The following is a 16,482-nucleotide window of genomic DNA, read 5'->3' as shown; positions in this document are numbered from 1 at the left end:
TGCTCGAGGACGATGTCTACAACAAGGAACCAGATCTGAATTGTATGTGGAACTTGGGTTGGCACAATACCATGGTTGGGTTTCATGAGAATGATGACGTCATAAGGGATGCCGAGAAGTATGTGCTTAATGGACTTCTTGATGAGATTACCAGAGATCTTTTCACAAGCGTATATGTTACAGTTTAATTGTAAATTCTAAATATAGAAAATACCCAACGGCTAAAACTATTTAAAGCATAATTTGTTTATGGTTTCTGTTTGTATCACTGAGAAAAAATTTCCACAGCTTTTGCTTTCCCTGTAAAGTACAAAAAACCGTGATTCTTTTTTTATAGCTATGTGAAGATCTGGGAAAGAGCTTAGTTACTACTGAATATACCATTGATCCATTAAAACTTCTTTACAACTAAAACTATAATGAGCTAAAACAGCAAATTCAAACCATTAAGAAACGACCCACAATCCTAAACCAATTAAACCCAGGACTTAAACACCGGTGGATCCAAATCCACCAGTTCCTCTAGTAGTAGAATCCAAATCCTCAACTTCCAACACATCAGGCGTCATTATCTTCTCAATTATTAGCTGCGCAATTCTATCGCCCACTTTCACTTCGAAGTCAATTTCTGAGTGGTTGAACAATATTACTCCCAGAGGTCCCCTGTAATCAGCGTCGATTACACCAGCGCCCACGTCAGTGGAATGCTTCCAAGCCAACCCAGACCTGGGTGCTACAAAAAAAATTATTAAAATCCAAAATTTTATAAAAGTAGAAAACCCAAATTCAAATTCGAGCATCGTAGTAGATTTATACCAACACGGGCGTAGGTTTCTTCGGGTATTGAAATGCTTAGATCAGTAGCGACCAGCGCTTTTCCTCTGGCTGGCACTTTGGTGTCGATTGCACTGTGCCCAAAACGATAAACCTATAAAAATTTATCCCAATCCCAATTGAGATTCATGAACGATAAGACATTAAAAAAAACGCCCACCAAATGTATAGTGAATCCAAGGGTTACCTTGACAGATCGTATCCAGCAGCAAGAGGAGAGCCTCTTGAGGGCAACACCGCTTTTTTAGAGAGCTTTTTTACTCTCAAAACTGAGACTGCGCTTTGGTAAGTTTAACTCCATTGTGACCGAGTTTGGGGATTTCTTGGGATGGCGCTTTGATTTCAGGGCTGTTGTTGATTTGAGCCATGATTAAGGATCCTGAGAACGAAATGAAAATAGACGGTTTATTCCAATAAATGGTGTTTAAATTTGAAGAATAAGAGATTGTGATTAATTATAGGGTAAACTACACGGGTGACCATCAAACTATGGTCATTAATTAATCTTGCCACCGAATTATTTTTTGTATCAATTCAACCATCGAACTTTTTAATTGACTCAATCAGACCACTCTTCGTTAAAAAATACGGACATGTTGACGTGCCCGTTAATAAAATTGGCATAATTATATATTTGGTCTTTAATATTTACACATTCTATCAATTTAGTCACTATTTTAATTCAATTAAATAAATTTAATTATCCAATTAGAACATAACACGTGTCAATACATGATTGAAATGTTTTATTTATGAATTTTAAATTATTTAATTAAATGATTTTTTAACCAAACAGGTGGTGACACGTGTCACCACCCAATTGAAATGAAAAATTGAAGAACAAATTTGTGCTCCAACAGCGTGTCACCACCCAATTGAAATGAAAAATTGAAGAACAAATTTGCGCTCCAACAGATTCGAACTTGCGTCCAAGGGGTAGGGGAGAATAGCCAGACGCCCAAACCGTTGGGCCAAAGCTACTCAATGATTCTAACATATAACGGTTTGTATTTGACTTGTACCGTTAAACAAATTATTTGGTTAAATAAATTTCAGTTCAATTAATGGTTACAAAAAATTCGCATAATTCGATTCGGTTAATAATTTTCAAATAAATTTTGGTTCGATTAATGATTAAGAAAAAAATCATTTATTTTATTCAGTTAATTCGATTAATAATTTTCAAAAAAAATTCGATTAGATTAATGGTCAAATAATTTCAGTTCAATTAATAGTTAAAGAAAATAATAAGTTGATTTGGTTCCGTTAATAATTTTCAAATAAATTTTGGTTAGATTAACGGTTAAGGAAAAAATAATTTATTTTATTCGGTTAATAATTTTCAAATAAATTTAGGTTCGATTAACGGTAAAATAATTTGGGTTCGATTAATGGTTAAATAAAAAAATTCGGTTAATAATTTTCAAACAAATTTCGGTTTGATTAACGGTCAAATAATTTCGGTTAGATTAATGTTAAAGAAAAAAAATTCGGTTAATTTGATTCGGTTAATAATTTTCAAATATATTTCGGTTCAATTAACGGTCAAATAATTTCGGTTCGATTAATGTTAAAGAAAAAATCGATTAATTTGGTTCGGTTAATAATTTTCAAATAAATTTAGGTTAATTTGATTCGTTTAATAATTTTCAAATAAATTATTTTTTCTTAACTGTTAATCGTACCAAAATTTGTTTGAAAATTATTAATCGAATCGAATTAACCGAATTTTTTTCTGTAACTATTAATCGAACTAAAATTTATTTAACCAAATAATTTGTTTAACAGTACAAGTCAAATATAAATTGTTGTACGTTAGAATCATTGGAGAGCTTTCGCCCAATGGTTTGAGCGTCTAATTATTCTCCCCCCTTAGACGTGGGTTCGAATCCCTTAGAGTGCAAATTTGTTCTTCAATTTCTCATTTCAATTGGGTGGTGACACGTGTTACCACCTGATTGGTTAAAAATCATTTAATTTAATAATTTAAAAATCATAAATAAAACCTTTCAATCATGTATTGACACGTGTTATGTTCTAATTAGATAGTTAAATTTAATTAATTAATTAAAATAGTGACTAAATTGATAGAATATGTAAATATTAAAGACAAAATATATAATTATGCAAGTTTTATTAACGGACACGTCAACAAGTCCGTTTTTTTAACGGAGAGTGGTCTTATTGAGTCAATTAAAAAGTTCGGTGGTCGAATTGAGACAAAAAATAATTCAGTGACAAGATCGATTAATGACCATAGTTTGGTGGTCACCCGTGTAGTTTACTCTTAATTATATAATGCGTTTGCAAATCTGGGCGCCAAGTTTCCCGCCATTTCCGAATATTATTTGTTAGAATAGTAACAAATGTATAGTGAAGCACTTTAGGGTTAATTTAACTCTTGCTCATCATTTTTTAGAATTAAATAAATATATATATAATTTAAAGTTTGAATTCTTATTTTATAGTAAGACTAGATGTATTAAATGAAATGAAATTAAGAAAATTCTAAAAAATTTATCTCCTTGGTTAATTAGTATTTGAAAAATGGGATGTGTGTTACCAAAATCTCTTTCAATATTTCATGTAAATTTTGAGATTCTTTGCTCTTTTTATCCAGCCAGATGAAATTTTGATTTTAATTTAAAGTAATGATAATTTTAGTTTGGAAATTTTAGATTTTTTGGTTTTATTTTGATTTAATTTTAGAGTCGTTATCAACCTTTGGATTAGGTAAGTCGAATACTTAAAATGTTTTTATCAAATATTTTTAAATCATTTTAAGACAATAATTGACCTACGTTTACCAAATATTCATTTTAAAGGGTTCAAGAATCGGTTACGTGTGAAGAAGGGTGAACACCCCACAACTCCCAAAATTAGTACCCTCAATTATACATTGCCTAAAATGAAATTTTTTTATATATTTGAGCTTAAGACTTAAAATTACGATCCTTTCTATTTCTATGAACTTTGAAAAAAAATATTAATTATAAAATATTTGTCTCAATAAAGATGATTCAATTCACTCGTTTTATTTGAAAAGGATGTTCCCTAGCTATGTTAATTAACATAAATTAAAATCTAATTATTTGACGTAATTCCGTTAACGCACGACACTAGACAACATTTCCTTTAAATTTTCAGAAAAATGAGAAAGGCAAATATATAACATATGAATGTAGCATTAATAAAATATAAACGACGAATATTATATTTAATAAAATCTAATAGAACTAAACAGGGGTAAATACACAAAACGTGTTAAACAAAGGTAAGTAAACACACGAAATAAATTAAAAAAACAAACATTTATAATTATCAGAATAATTATATAAAGATCATATGTCCAATTGAATATATATATATATATATATATATATATATTATTCAACAAAATATTATTTAAATAAATAAAAACGTACATTTAATTGACTTAGTGAGCAATAAAATATTAAATTTATTTTATTCAAATAACCCTTGGAAGGGCATCTTAAGTATTTGAAGGTCTTCCATAGATTAATCGAATAGCTAAGCAATTTTTTTTATAACTTCATGATATTAATAATACCAAATTTATCATTTAAATATATTCAATAATGAAACTTTTCTATTAATACCTAAATACATTCATAAATTATCAAATATATATATATAAAAACTATATTATAAAACCCTATATTCATACTGTCAGAACCATCTTTCGGTTGGGCCTGGAATCGGGCTTCGACTTGAATAAATTGGATTAGAGTCGCCACCGATCATTTATTTTAAAACAAATGGGTTGATCGGATACCCTATTTCTTATCTGATCTGCTTCTTTCCAAAGATGTGTCGGATTCGGGAGTCGGTTACAGTTAAGGAAGGATTAGCACCCTTGAACTGCCCTTTCGGTACCAATTAATTTGTCGGTTGTCTTAATTACAAAAATTAAAATTTAAACCAAAATTTAAAAAATCGATTCAAATTACTTACCTTTGATTAATTAAAAATACCCTAAAAAATAAAAAAATTGTTAGATTATAAAATAAAAAAATATGAAAAAAGAAGGAAAAAATTAATATAATAATAAAATAAATAAAATAGATAACAAAGATAAATAAAAGTTAGTACAAAAATAATAAAATAATAAAATGAAACTAAAAGAAATTAATGAAGAGCATCACTAGAAACTGAAACTACACCAGAAAGTTGTAGGGAATTTCAACGTTTATATGAAATATTTCCGATTTGCACAAGATACTCTTTAACACTACTTATCGTTATAAAATTACCATAAATCAGCTAACGCAAACAATCCATGGATTTTCATCTATTGCCGTGTCCAATGAGCCCCGGAATATTGTAAGAATCCGCCGTCACCTCCGTCAGATCCAATTCCTTTTGAACATAACATGCGCGTTTCTTTGGCCTCTTCCGCGAGTGACGCCCAACCATAACCATTAAATCCTCCTCGATCTCTTGCTTCGACAGCGACACCGAGAATTCCAGCCGTACCATCTTCTTCTCTTCATTCGCCACCGACACCATCGGCTGTCCTCTGTCTCTTACTCTGAGTGAGTTGATCACCTCATTCCTCGTCGGAGAATTGTAGTTGTTGCTCATCGATTTGCAGTGGATCGTTAGTATCGTACCTGCTTCAGATCATGGTGGATCACTATGTGCGGTTTGCGCGGCAAAATCTGACCCAAGCAGGAAAGCAAGCCGTGGTGTCCCTTACTTCCAATCTTCGTTTTCTCGGACCATATACCAAAAGCCCCGATGGTGAAGAGAGCAGACAACGTGCACCGATGGTCACGAGGAGAAATGATTGGGTGTCTGAGCTGTTGTGAACGGACCACCAAATCTCATGACTTTGGTATTGAAGATGACTTTTGCGTAATGATAAGCTTAGGTTTGGAGCTTGGTGGCTAGTTGAAGCATTTACAAGGTCGTAGCGGGAAGAGGAGAGAGAATGGATTGGTGGGGTTAGGAGAGATGATGATAAGGCTGAAGACTCCATTAATGGTGGATGACTTGAGGTGAGCGAGACCACCTTCCAATTTTAGTGGTTTTTATTAATGTTTTATTTTTCTGACTCCATTTCTGTTCGACAAAACCAGAGAAAGGAAATGGGAAGGGAGAAAACGTATAGCCCTCCAATGGAAAAGTGCATGTCTCCATTATTAAAACAAAAAAATGGTACCCCCCTTTCTCATGGGATCAGAACCAATCAATAAAATCCCCCTTTTCTCATATGATCAAAACCAATAAAAAAAATCCCCCCTCCATGGCTTGCACGTCCCCATCTTTAAATAACAGGAGGGTCCCCACTAAGTTCCTAGCTGATCCCCACTCAAAACAACTCCCTCCTTGATTTATGATGGCATGGTAGTGGTGGAAGGGTAGTGGACTAGTGGGGTTGAACATATGGTCCTATAAAAATAAAATAAAAAATTTATTAATAATAATAAATAAATTATAATAATAAAAATAAAAATATAAAATCCGGTCAAAAACGGGTGTCTACAGCTGCCCCTCTTTGCACATTCTTGTGTTAACAAGAATAGGAAAAAGACGAAAAAGACAACCAGTTTTTGTCTGGTCTTCTCAAATGTGATTGAGCTTCCTGGAATTGGGCCTTTGTCTTCTTTTCGGTTTAAAGATTTCGGCTTGAAAATTTATCCAGAAAGCAATTCATCGCTGTCATCGAGCTGAATGAAATCGAACTCGTCAGGTCTTTGGTTGGCAGATAGCCCTTCTCGACTTAAGTTGTGCTGCAAATGATGTGCCTCGGAGCTGAGCGTAGTCGAACTCGAAGGTCTTTGTTGACAAATAATCCTTCTTTGAGTTGGATATCCTTCGTCGCGAGGTTCAAATCCAATCTAGAGATTGATGCTTCTTGTGTGCACGATTCCCTTCGTCATGAAGTTGAAACCGCGGGTGACCCTTCGTCGTTAAGCTGAGCCTGGAATTGGATATCCTTCATCGTGAAGTTGAAATCCAAGTAAGTTGTATTGTTCCAAGTCCAATATCCTCCGCCGTGAAGTTGAAATTGGCTCTGGAACTGGGAAATTGTTTGTTGACAACCAGCGGTCCCTTCGTCGTGAAGTTGAACTTGCGTTGTCTGGAGTCCAATATCCTTCGTTGTGAAGTTGAAATTGGCTCTGAAATTGGGAAGTTGTTTGTTGACAACCAGCGGTCCCTTCGTCGTGAAGTTGAACTTGCGTTGTCTGGAGTCCAATATCCTTCGTTGTGAAGTTGAAATTGGCTCTGAAATTGAGAAGTTGTTTGTTGACAACCAGCGGTCCCTTCGTCGTGAAGTTGAACATGCGTTGTCTGGAGTCCAATATCCTTCGCTGTGAAGTTGAAATTGGCTCTGATATTGGGAAAATGTTTATTGACAACCAGCAGTCCCTTCGTCGTAAAGTTGAACTTGCGTTGTCTGGAGTCCAATATCCTTCGTTGTGAAGTTGAAATTGGCTCTGAAATTGAGAAGTTGTCTGTTGACAACCATGGGTCCCTTCGTCGTGAAGTTGAACATGCGTTGTCTGGAGTCCAATATCCTTCGCTGTGAAGTTGAAATTGGCTCTAAAATTGAGAAGTTATTTGTTGACAACCAGCGGTCCCTTCGTCATGAAGTTGAATATGCGTTGTCTGGAGTCCAATATCCTTATTGGCTCTGAAATTGGGAAGTTATTTATTGACAACCAGCGGTCCCTTCGTCGTGAAGTTGAACTTGCATTGTCTGGAGTCCAATATCCTTCGTTGTGAAGTTGAAATTGGCTCTAGAAGTGGAAAATTGTTTATTGACAACCAGCGGTCCCTTCGTCGTGAAGTTGAACTTGCGTTGTCTGGAGTCTAATTTTCTTCGCTGCGAAGTTGAAATAGACTCTGAATGAAATTAGAAAGTTGTTTGTTGACAGATAACTTTTCTTGACTTAAGTTGTGCTGTAAATTTCCTTTAAATGAATGATGGCCCCTTTCGCCAAATTTTGTGAGCCGGATATCTTCCGTCGTGGAATTGAAATCTGGCTTGAAAGTGTTAACTGGAAACATACTGCTCATGGTTGAGTTTGTGTCGAACTGGATTTGTTTTGAACTGGTTCTCAAACCTATCTGAAATTGGTTCTAAGATGTCAAGTCGGTTGAGGTGTAGCTTCTTACTGCTGAGTTAATCAACCACCATCCTTCTTTGAAGGCGCTTGAGAATCGAGTATCCTTCATCCTGAAGTCAAAACTTGACTCTAAAAGCTGCAAAAACGTGTATGCTAAAATGATGAATGTGATGCACCTAAGTATGTTTAAGATGCATGCAATATGAATGAATTATGTGTTATCTTCTAGATGGAGTCTCGTGCTTTGTCTGTCAATCAGGTCCTTGGAATAGATCGTGCCCCATTTACTTCACGAGCTTTGGCTTTACAAACCTTTCATATCTGAGACTGTTCTGCTTGAAAATGTTTTTCTCCTTTTTCTTGTTTTAGGAGAGAGACATGATAAAAATATTGTAAAATATTGTTCGCAATTGAATCAAATTGTAAATGTGAGTTCAAAAAATATCAAAGAAATCAAGAGCTCTTTTAATGCTTTCAGATTTACAAATCTTTGACAAATGTTCAAATGGATGAGTTGGCTTTAGGTTAGCCTCCTTTCTAAGGTTTTGGTAACCTAAAATGTCATTTTTTTAAATATCGAAATATGCTTTGGTATTTCAATTGGGTACGGACAAAATGACGCAACTAGCATGATCAATTACAAGACCTTTTATTTCGGTCCTCTGAAATCTTCAATTTGTTCAAGCTTTGTAGGCTCCTCTAACGAAGGCAGTGCAAAAATATCGGTCTAAAAATGAAATTCTTGAGTGCTCGTGTGAAATTGACTATAACAGATGTTCCTTAATTCCCTTAGTCCATTTTACCGAAACTTTATGCTTAGATAAATTCGATTTAATTTACCGTTATCTGGCTAACTGAATCCATAAAGCCGGGGCGTTTAACCAATTGCTTTAGAGGGACAACTTATCATTATAATCATTTTTATCAAGTTAACTGAAGGGTTCATCTCATCACAAAGTCTTCGGCCTGACAAAAGCAGTGGAGCAAACACCGAATTGCCAAGTGTCCGAGCAATGTCATGGTTTGAATGACATCTATTCATAAAGTCAGGGCTTTCGAGTTTCCTCTATAACCAATTGTCTTAGTGGAATAGCTCAGTTTTACGGATTAAATTTCTTAAGATTGTCAAGAAGAACCTGTTATAGTCTAGGTGTTTGTTGAAAGTAAAAAATTTCATCTTTAGAGTTCAATTTTCAAGCAACTGACCTAAACTAGATTCACTTACTCGACTATTCCATCTGTGAAGATCAATATCATCACTGAACGTCTTAAATAAAAAGTATAATAATGTCATATGCAAAAGGTTGCCCCATGTTGCCCGCACCTTATGAAAGGAAAATGTTATATTGGCTAATTGCAAGAGCGGGGTACAGTGTTTGAGGGTATATTCTGGGTAAGGTCAAGGTCCTTGTTTTAAAACATGTTACTTTGTCAAAGATCCGTAACTTTGAACCATTCACAGATTTTCTTAATTCAAATGATATTCAAAGAATTGCAAGTTTACAAATGTGATTCATTGCTCGTCATCATTAAAGTAACATAAATTTATTCAAATTTCTTATAAAAACTTGAAAAAGTGAAAAAAAAACAAGTTCAAACAGAATGCCTCAAGTGATGAAATGATCTCCCTCACTTGGATGCCCCCAAGTTGTTGAAGTCGATCCAGTTCTGGTTACGCATCTTCTGTACGGCTCTCTTGAATGCGTAACAGTTCTCAATAGTGTGCCCTGGAACACCGCCGTGATACTCACAATGAGCACTCTCATCATACCACTTGAGGTATGGGGGCTTCATGGGTTCCACCGGATATGGTGACACTACGTGGGTGTCAAGAAGTTGTTGTTAAAGTTTCTCGTAGATCATGAGAATAGGATTGAAATGTTCTCATTTTTATGAGACATGTGAATAAAAAAAGAGAAAAATAATGTGAACGTAAAGAAATGAAAATAACAAAATGCAAAATATGTTTAAATGCATAATGCATGCAATGTTCGAGGCATTGATCCAAAAATGTGTCTGTTATTAGAAATAATCCTTATTGGGACAAAAGTGTTTTATCTTTTAAGAGACAAAAATATCCTAACAGTTTCTGACATGTTGATTAGTCTTCTGCCTTCGTCTGTCACCGGTTGAATAACCTGTCGAACCACTTTGGCTTCTCCGGATGAGCCGTGCAAATATTGAGTTGCTTTTTGTACTGGCCCAAGAAGTCTCGAATAACTGCATCTCTGGCATTTATATTTTGTTGAACATGTTCCCAACGAATACGTCATTGTAGCCCTCAATTGATAGGAACTATGTGAAGTTCATTTGTTTGCTTCTTGAATTCGTCAACAATGATATCCAATTTCACCTATCGTTTTGCCATTTTTGTCTTTGAAGGGACTCCCAAGATCAATAACCTTCATCTTGTCCCTGCAAACTCTGTTAGTCTGTTCTTCAAAGATAGACTTTCATTGTGCTTGATGTAGACCCGGTTCATTCTTAGTCCTTTATAATGCAACAGAGTGATATACTCTTCAATTGTGGGCACCACGTCTTCCGGATTGAATATGACACATAGTCGTCTTATAGACTGTCCTTTGCATTTTCATCTCTGGTATTACAACCCCTTTGTCCATTAATGCAAATTATTTATGTTTAACAAACACGTTTTTGGTGGATCAACACCTCTTTTAAATGATGTGAATGATGAAAACAAAATGAAAGAGAATAAAAAATAAAAAGAGTTAGTGAGGTAAATAAAAAAATGAAAAATCCTACTCCACATGCTTCAATTCCTACCTGGACATGATCTCTATCCCGCATGCTAATTTCAAACAAATCTTAACCGCATATTTGTCTAATTCGCATGCTTTAAACATAAAGTAAAGCAGGAAACAAAGCAGCCTAGGGTTTGAAATGAGGCTTTGGGGTGAGCTCTAATTCTTTGTATTCTCCCGGTTTAGGTTCTAAAAAAAGGTACTCGAGTTCTCCTTGCCGGTGCCCCCATGGGCTTGTCAGACCCTTAGTCCTAAGCCTATTACAAGCTTGTGTGGACTAAGTTAAACTCGATAGGACACATTCCCTTATGCCCGCACGGTGAATAAATTCACACGAAGACATAAGGTATATGGATCCCGAAGGCTACTTGCTAGGCATATGCGGTGAATAAATTCACACGAATGCGTCGCTTTCACCCTCACTTAAAACGGGTTCGGAGCTCGGGTTTAGAGCTTAGAGATGACAATTTTGAAAAAATCTGAAATCATTAAAAAATGTCAGTACGACTATTTATTTGAAAAATAATCAAAGATAAATAATTAGAATCGAATAAATAAATTAAAATTTACCATTTTCGCATAAAAAGATAACTGAAAATTAATTCTGGCCTAACTCACTTACCTGTCCCCAGCAGAACCGCCAAGCTGTCGGAACCGTCTTTCGGTTGGGCCTGGAATCGGGCTTCAATTTGAATAAATTGGGTTAGAGTCGCCACCGATCATTTATTTTAAAACAAATGGGTTGATCGGATACCCTATTTCTTACATGATTTGCTTCTTTCCAAAGATGTGCCGGATTCGGGAGTCGGTTACAGTCAAGGAAGGATTAGCACCCTTGAATTGCCCTTTCGGTACCAATTAATTTGTCGGTTGTCTTAATTACGAAAATTAAAATTTAAATCAAAATTTAAAAATTCGATTCAAATTACTTACCTTTGATTAATTGAAAATACCCTAAAAAATAAAAAAATTGTTAGATTATAAAATAAAAATAAATATGAAAAAAGAAGGAAAAAATTAATATAATAATAATAATAAAATAAATAAAATAGATAACAAAGATAAATAAAAGTTAGTACAAAAATAATAAAATAATAAAATGAAACTAAAAGAAATTAATGAAGAGCATCACTAGAAACTGAAACTACACCAGAAAGTTGTAGGGAATTTCAACGTTTATATGAAATATTTCCGATTTGCACAAGACAGTCTTTAACACTACTTATCGTTATAAAATTACCATAAATCAGCTAACGCAAACAATCCATGGATTTTCATCTATTGCCGTGTCCAGTGAGCCCTGAAATATTGTAAGAATCCGCCGTCACCTCCGTCAGATCCAATTCCTTTTGAACATAACATGCGCGTTTCTTTGGCCTCTTCCGCGAGTGACGCCCAACCATAACCATTAAATCCTCCTCGATCTCTTGCTTCGATAGCGACACCGAGAATTCCAGCCGTACCATATTCTTCTCTTCATTCGCCACCGACACCACCGGCTGTCCTCTGTCTCTTACTCTGAGTGAGTTGATCACCTCATTCCTCGTCGGAGAATTGTAGTTGTTGCTCATCGATTTGCAGTGGATCGTTAGTATCGTACCTGCTTCAGATCATGGTGGATCACTATGTGCGGTTTGCGCGGCAAAATCTAACCCAAGCAGGAAAGCAAGCCGCGGTGTCCCTACTTCCAATCTTCGTTTTCTCGGACTATATACCAAAAGCCCCGATGGTGAAGAGAGCAGACAACGTGCCCCGATGGTCACGAGGAGAAATGATTGGGTGTCTGAGCTGTTGTGAACGGACCACCAAATCTCATGACTTTGGTATTGAAGATGACTTTTGCGTAATGATAAGCTTAGGTTTGGAGCTTGGTGGCTAGTTGAAGCATTTACAAGGTCGTAGCGGGAAGAGGAGAGAGAATGGATTGGTGGGGTTAGGAGAGATGATGATAAGGCTAAAGACTCCATTAATGGTGGATGACTTGAGGTGAGCGAGACCACCTTCGAGTTTTAGTGGTTTTTATTAATGTTTTGTTTTTCTGACTCCATTTCTGTTCGACAAAACCAGAGAAAGGAAATGGGAAGGGAGAAAACGTATAGCCCTCCAATGGAAAAGTGCATGTCTCCATTATTAAAACAAAAAAATGGTGCCCCCCCTTTCTCATGGGATCTGAACCAATCAATAAAATCCCCCCTTTCTCATAGGATCAAAACCAATCAAAAAAATCCCCCCTCCATGGCTTGCACATCCCCATCTTTAAATAACAGGAGGGTCCCCACTAAGTTCCTAGCTGATCCCCACTCAAAACAACTCCCTCCTTGATTTATGATAGCATGGTAGTGGTGGAAGGGTAGTGGACTAGTGGGGTTAAACATAGGGTCCTATAAAAAATAAAATAAAAAACTTATTAATAATAATAAATAAATTATAATAATAAAAATAAAAATATAAAATCTGGTCAAAAACGGGTGTCTACACATACATATTAAAAAATCATTTAAAATAATATATATATATATCCATCACAAAATAGATGCACAAATAATCATAGGGTGACTTAAATCAAAATAACAAAATAAAAAATAATATATATATATATATATATATTCATGTTTCCTTTTTATAATTTTGGACTAGTCTTACTTTTCTGTTTATATGCAGATATTTTTACGCAGGGGTGTATTTGCAGGGATTACTTCTCATTACAGACGTGCATATAAAAACTGCATATGAAGATTGTCCAACTACGTATTTTATTTATTTATTTAAACATGCATTGTATTTTATCTTTATTTTTAATTTTTTGACTGCCGGAGGTCTTTCACGGAAGCTGCTCTCAACCTGCCGTTTGGAGACAGCCTATTACCCTACCTCCCCTTACCCCATCACATATGGGAATATGATTTTGTTGTTATTGTTGTTGTATTATAAACGATGACTAAAATAAATATTAAACAAGTTTTGAGGACCTAAAATATAAATATAGCAAAATTAAACTTAGACATGCGAAAGGATCAAAATGAAATAACCATAAATCATCAAGGAAAATCAACAATTAAGCCGTAACTTAGCAATAAATAAAAAAGGACTAAAATGAAACCGCAACAAAATTAGAAATCCAAAATATAATATGAAAGATTTACATTTGACTAAAATGTAAATTTACAAAGTTAGGGTGACCCCTCACACTGTAAGCTTATGCGCTAGTTTCAAGAAACCCTAAATCCCCAAATTCGACGTCATTTTAGACAATATATATATCCCATTAAAAAAATATGCCATAACTTTCATTATATTTCTTCTCCCCTGTCGTTTTACTCTCTCTTTCTCTCATTTCTTTTTTTCTTTTCCTTCTCTCGATCGAGAGACCTAAATCCCTCTGGTCGCAACACTTAAGAGACCCTGATGAAGGTCCAAAGGTTATCTAAACACCCTATTACCCATTTTTCAGAACGAACTAACCATTACTTTATTATTTCAACCCTCTCACGCTCTTTGAAAAACCCAAAAATCAAGAACGGAAACTACCTTATATGATTGGGCGCTCTATCGGCTCCGACGACATGGAATTCTTCAAGCTCGAGAGGTGAAGCGCTCTTTTTCTTATATGCTTTCGATTCAAGTTTTTTTATCTCTCTTGTTCGTTTTTTTGAATGTTCAGCCCCAAAAAGTGGCCCAAGGCTCCCCTTTTATATGAATTGGGCATTGCATGTCATCATTTCACTATATTTGTGCTGTCGATGAGATGAGATGTGATTGTTCTTGGTGTCAACCTCGAATGTGATATTTGGGATTGTGTTCTTTGTTTTATATGTAATAAAAAATTATAAAAAAATTATTGATTTTTTGCCTCTTTTCTGATTGAATGATATGTGTTGATAGTTGGCTGAGGTGACAACGGTTGACGGCATTGCAGGAACGGGCAGTAGTGGCAATGACAGGACTGCCAGTGGCGGCGCAGCTATTCGACAGTGGCAGCAGGGCTAGCCAGCGGCGGCGCATCCATCCTAAGGGTTATGATGAAACAATAGGACTCCATCTCATCTGGGTTGTTGGATCAAGGGCCGATCCAATGACCGAAATCACCTAACGGCTGGGGTGAGAATACGAAACCCTAATTACTGGGTTGGCAGATTGGGCCAATTCTTTGGGCCTGGTTACTTGTCTTTGGGCCATAGCTGGGTCTTGGCCTGTTTGTGTGTCATGGGTTGGTCTTGTAATATTGGGCCCATTTTTTTGGGTTGCATTTGGACCCTTTTGTTGTAACCTAAAAATAAAATAAAAAATAAATAAGTATAAATATTATAATTAATTATGTTGCATATGTAAAACATACTAATCTAATTTAAAAATTAAATTCAAGTTAAATATAATCAACATTGACAACTAGACACAACCCACGTTAACTAATAAACCCTAATCCACAATTACTAAAACATAATTAACAATGACTAGAACAAAATCAACAATTTCTAAAACATAAATTAATACCAACAATTTCTAACACATTATCAATATTTAACAATTACTAACACGTAATTAGTATTGACAATTACTAACACAATTAATATTAACAATTACTACCACATTAACAATTAATAACACCTAATCAATATTAACGATCACTATTCTTTAACCATTAAAACATAATACCTATAATTTAATTAAGTACAACATATATATAAGCTCAGACAAAATATAATGTCTACAATTGCCCCTATTTGCCCATTGTTGAGTGACGAGAATTTGACAAAGACCAAAGATAATATTTTGTTTGACCTTGATGTTTATTTTGAATCGAGAGTTTCTCATTTCGAAGCAGAGAATTTGAAAATGGCTTCGTCCTTCTTGTTGAGAGTGTCGATTTACATTCTAATGATGTGACCCTCCAATTTGGGGACCTCGTGTTTGTCAATGACCATATTCCTTCTTGATGAAGACATCTTGGTCACACTTAAAATGATTGTGTTTATCTACATGATGAGGGGATATGGTCACCTTGAGTAATTTGCTCGAGGTTAAATTTGACGATGACATTGCTCATTCGCATTGAGGATATCTAGTCAATAAACGACATGGTTCCTTCGCGTTGAGGATGTCTAGTCGTACTTGGGTAATTATTCATGTGTAGACACTATTGTTTCTTTGTGTTGAGGAAGTCTGGTTGTCTGTAAATTATTTGATTTGAAAATGATACACCTCCTACGTGATGAGGAGATCGGGTCACTTTTAGTAATTCACTTGATGTCAATTCTGATGATGACATTGTTCCTTCGTGTTAAGGAGATATGGTCATAATTGAAAAATGATGGATCTACTAATGACATGGGCTTTCTGGATCCCGTTAAAACAAGTAATATGCTATGATTCCATACATGTCATATGCAACATGTCCTAAAGATAATCTAATTCAATTTGATATGATGAATGTTGGATGCAGTTTTGCGTGTTTTAATACGAGAACTGTGACTTTTTCATTTTCAGTGATCGATCTTCAATCATAACATATGAATTTTACCTTGTTACTCGTGTTTTTGCGATCTTGGCCCCTATACTACTTGGCTACTACTATGTCCATTCCTACCTCGAAAATGCTTCCTCTAATTTTGAGATCGGGTCACTTTTAGTAATTCGGTTGATGTCAATTCTGATGATAACATTGCTCCTTCGTATTGAGGAGATATGGTCATAATTGAAAGATGATGGTTCTACTAATAATATGGGCTTTCTAGATCATGTTAAAACAAGTAATATGTTATGATTCCATGTCATATGCAACATGTCCTAAA

The 16,482-nt window shown here is 35.1% G+C and overlaps 1 protein-coding gene and 1 long non-coding RNA gene across 2 annotated transcripts; one reads left to right on the top strand and one right to left on the bottom strand.

Annotated features, from left to right (window-relative positions):
• Window positions 1–387: 387 nt before the first annotated feature.
• LOC120179186 (deoxyuridine 5'-triphosphate nucleotidohydrolase-like) lies at window positions 388–5,439 on the bottom strand. The gene is made up of 4 exons (XM_039184851.1): window positions 5,154–5,439; window positions 1,022–1,118; window positions 817–908; window positions 388–733 (listed from the first exon to the last, which is right to left on the bottom strand). The coding sequence occupies exons 1-4, from the start codon at window positions 5,437–5,439 to the stop codon at window positions 489–491; spliced, it is 720 nt and encodes a 239-aa protein (XP_039040782.1). The 3' UTR covers window positions 388–488.
• Window positions 5,440–13,997: 8,558 nt separating this feature from the next.
• LOC120179195 lies at window positions 13,998–15,001 on the top strand. Its single transcript, XR_005521590.1, has 2 exons — window positions 13,998–14,279; window positions 14,576–15,001. It is a non-coding gene; the product is annotated as an uncharacterized LOC120179195 (long non-coding RNA).
• Window positions 15,002–16,482: the final 1,481 nt, after the last annotated feature.

Source organism: Hibiscus syriacus, unplaced genomic scaffold, assembly GCF_006381635.1.
Source record: "Hibiscus syriacus cultivar Baekdansim isolate YM2019G1 unplaced genomic scaffold, ASM638163v2 tig00112407_pilon, whole genome shotgun sequence".
In the NCBI taxonomy this organism is placed as follows: Eukaryota; Viridiplantae; Streptophyta; class Magnoliopsida; order Malvales; family Malvaceae; genus Hibiscus; species Hibiscus syriacus.
Note: the sequence above shows the minus strand (reverse complement) of the source record. Positions and strands in the feature narration are given on the sequence as shown.

Coding starts and splice junctions, on each gene's coding strand:
- LOC120179186 (XM_039184851.1), bottom strand. CDS start 5,439: ATGAGCAACAACTACAATTCTCCGACGAGGAATGAGGTGATCAACTCA. Junction 1,119..5,153: donor TCCGGGGCTCATTGGACACG/GCAATAGATGAA, acceptor GTTAAACTTACC/AAAGCGCAGTCTCAGTTTTG. Junction 734..816: donor AGAAACCTACGCCCGTGTTG/GTATAAATCTAC, acceptor TTTTTTTTGTAG/CACCCAGGTCTGGGTTGGCT.